The sequence below is a fragment of the Diadema setosum genome, chromosome 5, assembly GCF_964275005.1.
Source record: "Diadema setosum chromosome 5, eeDiaSeto1, whole genome shotgun sequence".
Lineage (NCBI taxonomy): Eukaryota > Metazoa > Echinodermata > Echinoidea > Diadematoida > Diadematidae > Diadema > Diadema setosum.
The window spans coordinates 45788877-45802146 of NC_092689.1; the positions used below are offsets into that span (position 1 = coordinate 45788877).

At 38.5% G+C, this 13270-nt stretch overlaps 1 protein-coding gene across 1 annotated transcript; it reads left to right on the forward strand.

Annotated features, from left to right (window-relative positions):
- Nucleotides 1-1412: 1412 nt before the first annotated feature.
- Nucleotides 1413-3101, forward strand: LOC140228360 (probable vesicular acetylcholine transporter-B). Its single transcript, XM_072308587.1, has one exon. The coding sequence runs from the start codon at nucleotides 1413-1415 to the stop codon at nucleotides 3099-3101; it is 1689 nt and encodes a 562-aa protein (XP_072164688.1).
- Nucleotides 3102-13270: the final 10169 nt, after the last annotated feature.

The window sequence follows — 13270 nt, forward strand, 5'->3', positions numbered from 1 at the left end:
AAGTAATATCTATAATAGACATAACTGGCGCATATCAGAAAAGTTTTCTAATGCATACATGACGAACATAAGGATTTGATAACGATGTGTAGTTAACACGTCCGACTTCTGGCCGGTGATATCATGCACTTTAAACGAGAACTTGAAGACGAAAGGCAGCAATGGCTGTAAGAGATTTCGAGTGGCATATCGACGGCATTTGTGTCACCACTCGTCGACTCTCGGACGGGTAACCCAATCTCCGCGCTAGCCTGCTTTCTCGCGCCTGCTGCTTTGCTAACTATTCATTGCATTTTTGGAGAAGTATCTTGATATACACTTTTGCAGAATATTTCTGCCTCTTCCCTGCACGGAATAGACACCGTGTAAAGGAATCGTTAAGAATATGCTCATAGACTACATAAATGAACGTTGACCCTTGGTGCATGTTACGGTGTTTCCATCACGTCTGCAGCGACCTGTATTCAGGACAAACTTTTCATGGTTTCTGGCCACAACCTTAACTGCCCGTTTCTTGAATATGGCTAATTTATAGATTTGCTTCATTATTCTTTAATGAGGCTCATCACGCACTCACAGAGAGAGCCCCTCGTCTATCATTGATTGTTATTTTAATGGAACAATTTCTATAAACTTTATTTATTTTTAAGATTTGTTCCTTATTCTTTGTAAAGACTATAATCAGTCGTTAAAAACTACTCCACTTCACTTTGTTCTTTGGTACCTGTGAGCTCAGAGGGAGTTTTTATACATATTAAACACCTGCACGCTTGTAGTATATTTTCTTCACCACCTTCACTGTGTATTTAATCCCTTCACAGTATCTTCCACCTCACCCTTTGATTCAACCTCTGCACTGTTTCGTTGTCTATTTCATTCACCTCTTGGTGTATGTATATCCACAATGCGTCGTGCATCTTTTCATGTGACAAATAATGCCACAATGCTACAGCCCTTTCAGAGCACTCCATTTTAACACATTATCACATTAAAGGGGTTTGGTGAAAGAGTTTAAAAAATCCAGTGCTATCAAATGTGAGCTTCTCTCGGCAGGTTTGACCTCCATTGAACAGTGGATATTTTTGGTATTATGAAAGAACCAAAGTCTGACAGGAAAAGAAAAGAAAATGAAACGCCTAATTGGCGATAGCATGAATAAACAAAAGAAATCAAAGCTTTTATGGCAAAAAAAAAGGTTAGTCATGAATGCAAAGATTTTCTGTCTATGGAGAGCAGTTTGAATAAATAATCAATCTTTGAGTCCAAGCTAATCGGGAGCTCCTATCTTTGTTTCTTTTGTGCTTCCAGGTTTTAAATATCCACTGTTCAAGGGGCAACCCGGGCGCACAGAAGGCGGGAAGTAGCACAAGGTAGTCTGATTCATCTACTAGATCTCTAAACCACAACCAACCATGCAGATGCCAACGATACCAGCGTTCAACATGGATGATACCAAGGAACGGATGACGGAGTTTATCGGAACAGCCAAGACCAGGATCAAGAACCCGGTGACTCAGAAAAGATTTATCTTGGTGATTGTGTGCATAGCTCTACTGTTGGACAATATGCTCTATATGGTGATAGTTCCTATCATCCCTGACTATCTTCGGTCAATAGGAGCCTGGGAGGTAGAAACCACAAGCCAAGCGAAGTACAACGAGTCCATCTACGGCAACTGGTCCAATTCTACCCAAGATACATCGGTAGAGTATAAAAACGAAGACGTTGCCATTGGAATTCTCTTTGCCTCCAAGGCTATTGTCCAGCTGTTTATAAATCCTTTTTCGGGCACTTTGATCGACAAGATAGGATACGACATCCCAATGATGATAGGATTGGTGGTTATGTTCATTGCGACTACTGTTTTCGCATTCGGAAAGAATTACGGGGTGCTCTTCTTCGCTCGAAGTTTACAGGGAGTTGGATCTGCCTTTGCGGATACTTCAGGCTTAGCCATGATTGCAGATAGATTTACCTCGGAGGAGGAGCGAAGCCGTGCGCTAGGAATAGCGTTGGCATTCATTTCCTTTGGGTGTCTTGTAGCGCCACCTTTTGGAGGTATTCTCTACGAGTTCGCAGGAAAGGTTGTTCCTTTTATGATTCTTGCTTTAATATCTCTTTCCGATGGTTTTATGTTGCTCTTCGTTGTGAAACCATACGCAGAGAGAAGATGGCAAATGCCGAGGGGAACACCAATCTACAAGTTGATCCTGGATCCCTATATTGCCGTTGCGGCTGGGGCGTTATCCATGTCAAACGTCGCATTAGCGTTCCTGGAACCCACCATGTCCCTTTGGATGGAGGACACCATGCAGGCAGTCAGTTGGCAGACTGGAATCATCTGGTTACCAGCATTCTTCCCACATGTCATCGGTGTTATCATCACAGTGAAACTTGCGGCTCGATCACCCCATCAGCAGTGGTTGATGGCTGCTATTGGTATGGCCATTATTGGATTAAGTACATTCATTGTCCCGTTCTGCAAAACTTTCGGTGTATTAATCCTCCCTCTCTGCGGCATCTGCTTCGGTATTGCCTTGGTGGACACTGCTCTTCTCCCTATTCTGGGCTACCTTGTCGATGTTCGCCACAATCCTGTCTATGGGAGTGTCTACGCCATCGCCGACATATCATACTCGCTAGCTTATGCCATCGGCCCTATCCTTGCCGGCCAGATTGTTCAAGGCGTGGGTTTCCTCAACCTCAATGTGATCATTGGGGTCTTCACCCTCGCGTACGTGCCAATGCTGTTCCTTCTTCGCAAAGTCTATGACATGAAGCCTCAGTCCCATGAGGATACCATTCTTCTTACAGAGGAACCAGCCACAGGGCTTTACCAGGCCGTCAAGGACGAATACAAACGTAACCAGCAGGATGGCAGCGGTAAGTCGTACACTCAGTACGATGGCTTTGGCATGGAGAAACTCGGCAACGGAAGGCTAGATGGAGCCTTTGAGATGGAAAAGTCAGAGTCAAGCGACAATATCAACGGTTATGCTGGCTCACGGACAGATAGTGGTAAAAAGGCCAAGATTCCATATGTTCACAAGGTTGTAGCTAGACAACAGGATTACAGCTCATTATCTGAGCAGGAAGACTGACACTAAATACTTACTGATAGAAACATCAACAAAATTTTATGCAAAACATCTACTGTGAATAACAGCGATAATGAATTCAAAGTACTTCGCAAAATATTTAATGCAGAATTTCCAAATGACAAAAGCGAGTATCTTTGTTGTTTGTTTGACGATTTAAGATATCCATCGTGGTTTGATCTAATGTTTATCTTTATCACGCGGACTATGTCTCATGAACTCAGTTTTACATACCCCATGTTTTGTTCAATCATAGTCTCAAACTCTAGAGAAGACGCGATGATACTGAGCACTACATGAATGTACTTTTAGCGACAAGCACGACATTGCATTTACGGTGGCCTAGGTAATTAGCCATGCCTTGACAACATAACACCATGGTGAAGATCGCTTGCCAGCCTGATATTGCGTGCCAAAACTCGCTGCGCAGGCAAGGTACAGCCATTAGACCCATGATGCAATATCGTAAACTCGGTCATATTCTTTGCCTAAGTGATTTACCGGCAGACTAAACGAATTCTCACGACGTTCTCCATATTTCCCCACCGCTCAAAGTCTTTAATGATTTTCAAAGATAGCATTTTAGATTCACTATACAGACACACCGCCAAGGAGTGACATTAACTATTTAAGAGGACTAATTAGCTGAAGCTCTGCATCTCTTCCGCCGATATCTTGTGCATCCATGCCAGAACTTTGAGGTACAGAAGTCGTATAGTCTCAATGCACACATCAAATGTCTCCAAATTTAAGACCAATACTGACCACTTTCAACCCAATCAAGACCACGGAGCTTGCACCCTATATTACTGGAAAAAAAAATCAATAACATGAAATATCAAGTTCAATTCTAATCGAGTTATCAAGAATGTGGATACATCATTTTATCACATCATGTACGGACTACGTGTGGTTTTGTAGTATTTGGCTGAAATACATGAAACAGCTCTTAGAATGACTTAACTTTACTCATTCCTATATGAATGCTTACTTATGATGGTTTATCTTATGAGGTCAGGTAAGATGAATGATATCAATGATTGCTATTGATTTGGTATGAATATGTTTTAACTTAGTATCAATCTACATTTCATTTGTACTGTCTGAATTCCTTAGAATTATTTAGATTTTACCGCCGAATAGCATTCCTCGGCAAAATTGTTATAACGGCAACTTATCACGTCATATGAATAAATGTAACTTCATATGAAACATACAGACCTAGAGCTGAGACATAATTTTTATTAGAAATTCCACACTTCCACGCTTGAGCTAAGAAATTTTAACAAGGTACCAGTTGTAATGATATTAATGTGTTCTTCTTCCCCACATGAGGTTGCGACGAGTATCGTTTTTGTTCCACATTCCATTATTTATTAGTTTACCTAAATTGCAGTGTTGCAGAATAACATCTGGAATGAAAAAGTTGACTAATCTATAAAATAAAATCATCTTGAAAGCTGATGACCGTAATCAAGGTACCTGATACAACCTTTAGTATCGTGTTCTAACATATAACCCGTGACGTGGGAATTAAACTCAGCGAGTTGATCTCCATGGGATGGGTATCCTAGTCTGAAGTCGAAGCATTATGTCGTTCTTCATATCTACCAAATAACACTCTTCACATAAGTGTGGTTTAAGTCATCATTTTGCCGAATGCTTTTTTAAAACTTGTATTTCATTTGCTCTATGAAATTTCAAGTTAAGTAAATGTCTGATGTATTCACAGCTTTCCTGTAAATGAAGTTACTCTGTAACTGGTAATAGAAGGAAACAGTTGTTTTCCTTACCATAGGAGCATGGTGTGCTCATACTTCTGCTGTAACGGTGCAATTGTTGTTTTTCTTTTTTTTTAACGAGTAGAAAGTTATTCATTTGAGATAATGGGCTAACCTCCACTACCGTTGTGTTGGTATGCGAAACTATTACATTCCCTTTACATATTGTGTTCTATTTAATGTGCATCTTTTTAGTGTAACTGAATAAATCGTTATGCTCCAAGAAAACACAAAAGTGTGTTGTAATCATGTTATTTTACTTGTTCGTGTTTATGTAAATCAATCATAAATGTTTTTGTTAAATGACATCATGTTTAAGTACACTGGCTAATTTACTGATGCAATTGTGCCAACACTGGCCATTGCATAGTTTACATTCCTCTATAAGGTTATAGATTTCCGAAATATTAGCACACATTGGTAAACAAAGTGGATCCAACTTTGTCAGATTTACAAAATCATATATTTCCTGTTTTGCCGCGATGTCCAATTTCAAGTGACAGACATCACGTTGGTGTTCCGGGAAAAAAGCTATGTAATTCTCGTTCTTTGTCGAAGGAAACATCAAGAAGGATAATGCATCAGTGGCTATAATCAAACCATCTAATTCTTTAAACTCAGGTATCTAGATCTCGAAGAAGATCATTTCGGTCTTGTCATGTCAAATGGGAAATGGTTCGAGGAGAACTACTTTAATATTTTTACTTATCAATTAAGACGGCGGCTTTCGTAAAACTTGCATTGTGGGATAGTTCTGGATAATTCCTGAGAAATGCGAGTGTATCCTTCGAATCCTTCGAATGATTCTTCATTATCTTAACATTGTAAATGGTTGTATGACCTATACTCGTCATAGTCATATTAATATCATTAATCACGTTGTGATGAAGATAAAGTTCATAACCCTCTCCCACCTTTCGTTTGGTAAACTAAATCAAACTAACGTCTTCGGAAAATCATGATGATGAACCTTTTTTTATACGTAATTTCACTATGAATCCTTCCCGCATACATTACAGACAAAAAGCAAACACTATCTATAGTGGTACCCTGTGCATTGTAATTAACACTTAGTAATACAAACAGTTTTATGTCGGCAGCACTGTATCACTAAGTGGTTTTCCCCCTTTAGAGCGTATTTCATATTGAAAGTCTGCATACATGCTCCTTTCTGGGAAAGCAAAACCGACACACAATGGAAGATGGCGGAAGGACAAAAGCATAATTGAATGGGGTCTACAGAGTGCGATGATATGTACAATGAAAGGTCGGTCATTTCGTGGCCGCAACAAGAGTGACTTGGACTGAGGCGGTGTGTGAGTATGGTCGAGATGGCGCCACCATGTAATGAAATCTAGGAAGTAGGTCTGCGTTAAAGGACTGCGCAAATCCTATTCGCAGTGGGCATATAAACATTTACTCGTTAGCGTGTGCGTGTGTGTGTGTGTGTGTGTGTGTGTGTCTTAGTGTGTGTCGCTATCTCCCCTTTAAAGTCACTGTCCACTCTTTAAATCAGAATCTTATTTTTTCATCAAACGTTGGACGTCTTTCTTGTAAAACATGCAAATTACATCTTTCGTGTTTTGTTGTTGTTGTTGCTACAGTCAATTAGGGTTTTGTTTTCTTTCATCTTTTTTACTCCTCAAGTTCAATGTCCTCATAGCAGCATTCATAAAACATTTACTTCCAGACATCCTAACTTAATGACGTCACAAACCCCCTAATACCAGCTCCTCCTTGTTCCCTTACACAGGAACGAATGAATAAATACAGTTCAAAAATTGATAAGTATCAAAAGCGATGGTTGGACATGATGGCCTTAATAGTGTTATTAAAAAAAATATTATGACTTTGTTGTTGATCCGTTGGTATAAGTGTCTGATATGTCTTCAGGTAATGGTAATGACCCTGAGGCCATGAAGTTTCGAAGATAATTCTAGTCAATAAGACAAGGGGAAGGGAAGATGTTTGCAATTTTATAGACCAAAATCCCTGTTAACCTCTATCTCGAAACTATTTGTTTGAAAAGATTATTTACTAAAGACTATTGAACGTTTATAATGTTCATAATATATTATAACAATTTTCATTTAATCATTTTGTTTTCGGCAAAAACACAGTACATCTCAAAAGTTCCGTAGCTTATTTTATAAGGTCTTAAAAGCTATTGATTTATGTCAAACTATAGGTATCTTCTTGGAGTCGTGCTCGGCGTGGGTGGGTATTAACCTTTAACCCCTCTTCCTTCGTCCCTTTCCCGTAGTCTCTTCCTGTCATTCCTTCCACCATTCTTATCTCCTTGTTTAAGAGAGCTGCCTCGTGTGTGTGTGCGTGTGTGTGTGTGTGTGTGTGTGTGTGTGTGTGTGTGTCGGGGACATATTTTCTTTGCTTTTCCTGTCTTTTTTTTCAATGAAATTTCCCTCAGATTTGTTAATTCCGTGATTAGACGTTCATGAAGGAACAGCAAATTATAAGTCCTGCTTAGCAGCAGCCCCCTCCATTTCTAACAACTTTTTACCTGTTCAGGCTTAAAAGTCAGTGCATAAAATTGGATTCCCGTTCAGATTGCTTTCTATTCCAATGGTTTATTGATTTTTGAATAATTATGCATATTTAAATGTGTTACTGATACGAATTGCATTGTCGTTAGGAGTGAAAATAAATGAAATAAGTTGAATCACTATAACTGATAATTGATTTAACTAAAACCATCGACTCTATATAATTTACGTCCATCCTGTAGTTTTTACTATTGCAACCATATAAACTGACAGAAAGACTTTTGTGTGAAAAATACCACGTGTGACGTCATTATTATCTGAGTGCAGAGAAAATGCAAGTTTGAGGGGTCGAGTTTTTAATCAATAGGTAAAAGCAAAATAAGTAAGGCTTATGTAACGAGTCAAAGATATAGTGGGTAAACCACCCTAACAACAACAACAACAAGTAAACAAACAAAACAAAGCAATGTCGACGTATTTGGACTTCAACGATTAACCTTTTATTATGTGATAAGTGATAACCATTACTGAAGATGGGAAACGTCATTGTGTATGTCTCTCTCTCTCTTTCTCTTTCTCTCTCTCTCTCTCTGTCTGTGTCTGTATGTGCGTGTGTGTGTGTGTGTGTGTGTGTGTGTGTGTGTGATTCATTATCAGATATGACGACCTTCTACACGATTGGAACATGCATTCAAACATTAAGCAGATGTCTGAGAGCGCGTCATGCATGTTAGCGTTATGTTTCACCCGGGCTGCATACGACTTTAAAATGCATCGCATATTCCTCAAATGTGTAGCATTTATCCATCACACACTAGGTAACCAGGTGAAACTTTGCCAGCTGTGATACGCAGTGTCTTACGTGATAGCACTCCCATGTCGGCACTCTAGCTTCCGATGGAAAATAAACAGACACTCTAATGGAAACAGATTCACTGCTTCGAGCTTCTCTCACTCTCTTCCGAGTATCGGCTAAGATCAAATATTATTCAGGTCGAGCTCTCCAATGTCTCGATGGTATAGGACCGTGATCGTGCATACGAACCGAGTCGCCTTCTCATTATTGCAGAAAAGCTCACCACTCGGACGGACTCCTCTCCAATCAGATGGCTTTAATTTATCACGTGGTCTATGTCACATGTGGCCCGGATCATGACAGCATTCCTAAATAAGTTTGTTTCAAGGAGACGCTTTGAGGCAAGATTTTTTTTTCTCGTCCTTTTCTGAATCCTTCAGTGAGATTGAGAATGGCTAGCATTCTACTTACCAATCATGGCAGTGCATGGTTTATCTGTTGTGAAGATCTTGTCTCATTCAGACGATGCCACAGTCACTCTATCAAAACCATGTAGAAATGTTTCGATACCTCCTACTTCCCAACATAAGTCGTCTTTTTCCCCTCACCTCGCCCAATGTTTACCATGTTTCTTTCCAGAAGAGGGCTTCTGAGACTACTTAATGCCTACATGACTGTATGCTAAACAGTGCACAGTACAGCGATGATGCGATGTATCCATGCTCCAACACGGCTTAGAGAGAATACTCGACCATATCCCATGCCGACACTCAATTTTTATTCCAGAATGTCGTTAAAGTATTATAGGCCGGGAAGAGGTTTGTAAGAAATCCAACCTACTTATCTCACCCTTCATCAAGACTGTTCGATATCACATAGGAAAAGAAATCTGTTATATACTTTCTCAAAGTATTCTGTGGTTAATTATGACAATACATTAATCAAAAGTAGATGTGAATGTATATTAAGAATGCTGTACTATTTCCATTATATTGTCATTATTAGGGTAGCTCATACATCTATAAACCTTAACTCATTTATGTTGTTCTAATACTAACGTTTCTTCATCCAACATTTCAATCATTACAGTTATGTTATGTAGCAAACTACAAACTAGTGATTCATCATCAAGCATGACACGATATATACAGGCTGATGAAAATCGGTAATATCACTTCTAATTTGAGTAACCAAAGGAAAGAAAAATAATTACTTTCTACATAAAGGAAGAGAAATGCATTTTGTGATCTTTATAAGTCACGATTGTTGCAATATGGAGATGCTTATTAACTTCTAACCTTTCATAATAACTGCATTCTGAAGTGTTGTGTACAGAATAAGAGAGAGATGGGGGGGGGGGGGGAGAGAAAAGATGTTGCAAGGCATAAATATCCGTATCTGAACTTTCGGCATCCTTGTTCAAGGCACGTCGTAGAATCCCCGACTTTGCATGAGGTGTCTCCGCCGCTCATCGAGCGGGGAGTGAAGTGGTAAGGGCGACTACCTGGAACAGGAGAGAGATATGCTCAAAGTTCGAAGTAATGACCCGAAGTATCGCCCTCAACACAAACGTAGACTATGTTTGCTTGACGAAGAGAAGTCAGGAGAGAGACCACTCAAATTTAGTCTCATGTTGCCTCCTCAAGCTGACATTCGACATTTTGGCTTGCCGCTGTTTGCCTTCCCCTACGGTCTTTCCTTCATTTCCTCTCGGGGTCTTGTGTGTGCTTTGTTGTTTGTGTTGGTGACTAGAATGCCTTTGTCTTTTTCTAGGCGAATTATAAACATAATGATCGCTTTTTGAATGTAAATCTTGCTGTTTCACATTTTACAAATGAACTTATCTAAAGAAGCACATGGCATTCCATGAAATAGTAATACACTGATACTAAACTTTTGTCAAAAGTTATCTATGACAAAGTCCGTGAATGCTTTGTATGAAAGAAAGTAATAAAAAATAAAAGGAAAGAAGTAAATTGAAAGTAAGTAAAATAGAATGTAACGCAGCTTAATTCACGTGAATACAAACGTGTAAAAGATATAGTTGAGATTTGAGGTAATACAAAGAGGAACTGCTTTTCATACTCTCAATAGTTGCCTCGGATCCAAGCGACAATCCTATGTCGATTTGTTATGATAATAAAAACAGAGTTAATGAAAATTTGCACGAGTTGCATTTGTATTTGCGACTAACAGGTGAAACAATCGCTTAGAATCTTTGTTACGAGAATCGTTATAAACAAGTACCGCCAATATTTACAGAATTTCATCAGTTCATTTTCAAATAGTATTTATGTGCCACTACTCAGAACATATCTCTGAGCAGCATAACTAATCTGCGAGAACATTATACTGTATGTTTTGCTTTGTTCATCTTTTGGCTATCCTTATTTTCTGTATGCATTATAGTAGTATTTTGCATTTTGGCATTTCAGAGTTGAGATATGAAGGTGGATTGAGTCTCATGTGATGTATTCCATCAAAGTGGAAAATACCCTCTCACCCTAATGAAGTTTGCCTTCATTTGCTTTCACATGGTAGACAAATTTATCATTTTCCGCTAACTCATTTGTTTCCATGCCAACTAAATATCATCTAAATTTGCAAGACTACTGGAGCATCTCATGTTTGCCTACGCATTAATCTACCAGGATCCAATTAGGTCTCTAAAGTAATGCCGCTCTGCTTTTGAGAAAAGGTTTCGATCTGGTTTGGGGTAAATACTCTTTTCTTTTTTTATTTTCTTTACTCTACAGCGATGAGAGAATGCAATTATCTTTGTTCCATCATAATCTTAGGCACTTCCTGAGGAATACAAGCCACATGATGGAGACGTTATATTGTTGAAGAGCACACATGCTGCTCGCTGGTAATAATTTAAGTAACTGTATAATGAGCGCTTGTGTTAAGAATCGAAATAACAGGTCTTAACCTGGCGACTAATGAATGCAATCTGAACAGCCTTGAAATTAAACTTTGCTAATTGAATAGTGAGCATCACACTCGGTTAGAATTAAGATTTACACGTCTGAGTGACTAAAGTATGACAGAAAACCCATTATGGATTACAAATATTGTCATAAATATTCTTGTCTCATCTGCATACAGCTTTTTTTTTTTTGGGGGGGGGGGGGGGCCGTCAATACAGAGCTCTCTTGTGAAAGATATAGTGATGTTACACAAGGACGAATGCACTTATAAATCTAGTAATCATTCATCAAACCACTTATCTAAGTAGGGTGTATTATGCGAATATATATATATATATATATATACATATATTCACATAGTACTATCATTGATTCTGTAATGATATATATATATATGTATCATGCATAAAATTTATCATTTTCTATAGAAGCCCATAATTCATAATCAACTATTATCTATTACACCTTGTCATTTTTTTTTTTGCATGTCAATCAATACTTCTAATCATGTGAAGCACAAAGTTTGTTTATTTGTACGAAAGCAACAACATTTCTTATTCATTTTTTATTTCACTTATTTTCCATTTTCCAGTCACATGTATATTCTTTCTCTTGCTATTATTACACAAAGATCATATTTCGATATCTAAACTCAAACGCACTCAAACGTAAATATCTTTTACATCGCTAAAAGGTTATATATCTTATGATACTTATAAAAAATATAAAAATATAAAAAGGAAAGAAGAAGGAAGGAAGAGGAATGATGGTAAATAGACTGAACAGAATATGGAGATGATAATATGGGCACGAGCTGCGAAACAACTTTTGCAATCATAACAAAACATACGGATGTGATTTATTTCCATGAGTGAGGTTAGAGAGCGTAAAGAAAAACATGTTTCTCAAATTGGCAACGTGGTAAGAATTTTTCACACATAACTCAATTAACCTTCTTGCCCAAATTAGCAGACCGCTTGAGTGCCAGATCAGACGGGTATGAATTAGCGTCGTCAGTGCAGCGGTGTTTATCTTCACGTGACATGGTGATTCATTAGGCAGATTGAACCTCACCGCGATAGACTCTCCCTTCCTACCAGCTCTTTTTCTATCTTAGGAAAGAAGAGAAGCCACAAAAATACACTGCAACTCAATCTAAGTGGACCCTTTCTCTTACTTCCATGGTAACAGCAACATAACCAAATAAATCAAACAAAACGAAACGAAAACGACAACTAAAAGTTATCACTTTTATGTGTGTGTGTGTGTGTGTGTGTGTGTGTCTGTGTGTGTGTGTGTGTGTGTGTTTGTATACTGGTAAGTAAAACGCCTGTCCATTAACAGCATTATGTATCTTTCATATATTGTATCGCAGAATTATATTAGAGAAACATATAGTCACATTGTTCACAACAGTATTCTATTGGAATGGTAGCTTGAATAACTATGACGAATACAGGGATGGCATTGTCTGAAAATGCAGTGAAAAAAAAAAGTTACATTTCTCCTCTCATTTAGCATCGTAGAAAAAAAAAAGGGGGGAAGAAGGCTCTCCTCGTTGCCTCAAAAATAAAAAGAAAAAAAAAAAAACCTGCCTGCCACTTGATATTCTTGTTAGCTGATAACTCAGAAGAGAGGATAAAGTGAAGAACGATGACGTCAAACCTGAGATAACCTAGGTTGCCGACATGTTTTCTTTCACTCCGTCACAAGTCCCGCCACGGAGCGGAGGGATAGTAACCACGTTTGACATCTACACAAAATGGCGATTATCTTTACAGGCGACAGAGGAACGCGTAGGAGATCAAAGGAACGGTCTGACTTCCCTGAGCGCCAGCTGAACAAGTCTATGATGTTATGAGCTGCTGAATCAGTATAGCTAAAGTAACACACAGACACACAATCAAGCAAAGTGTACGCAAACGGGAATCATGTTGAAATATTGAGAAAGTGCTATACATGTATTCAGTTGAAAACGTTCACAGGCTGTAAATGATTGAATGATGTAATGTGATCACACTTCTTCTATATACCAACATTTTGTTAACACAAAGCAATATCTGTGATTATGATTTGATCTCATGTAACTTCATGAAAATACGGATGCGCCTACATTCTGTCACATACATAGTGATGTGTATGTAACAATATGATTGCCATGGGA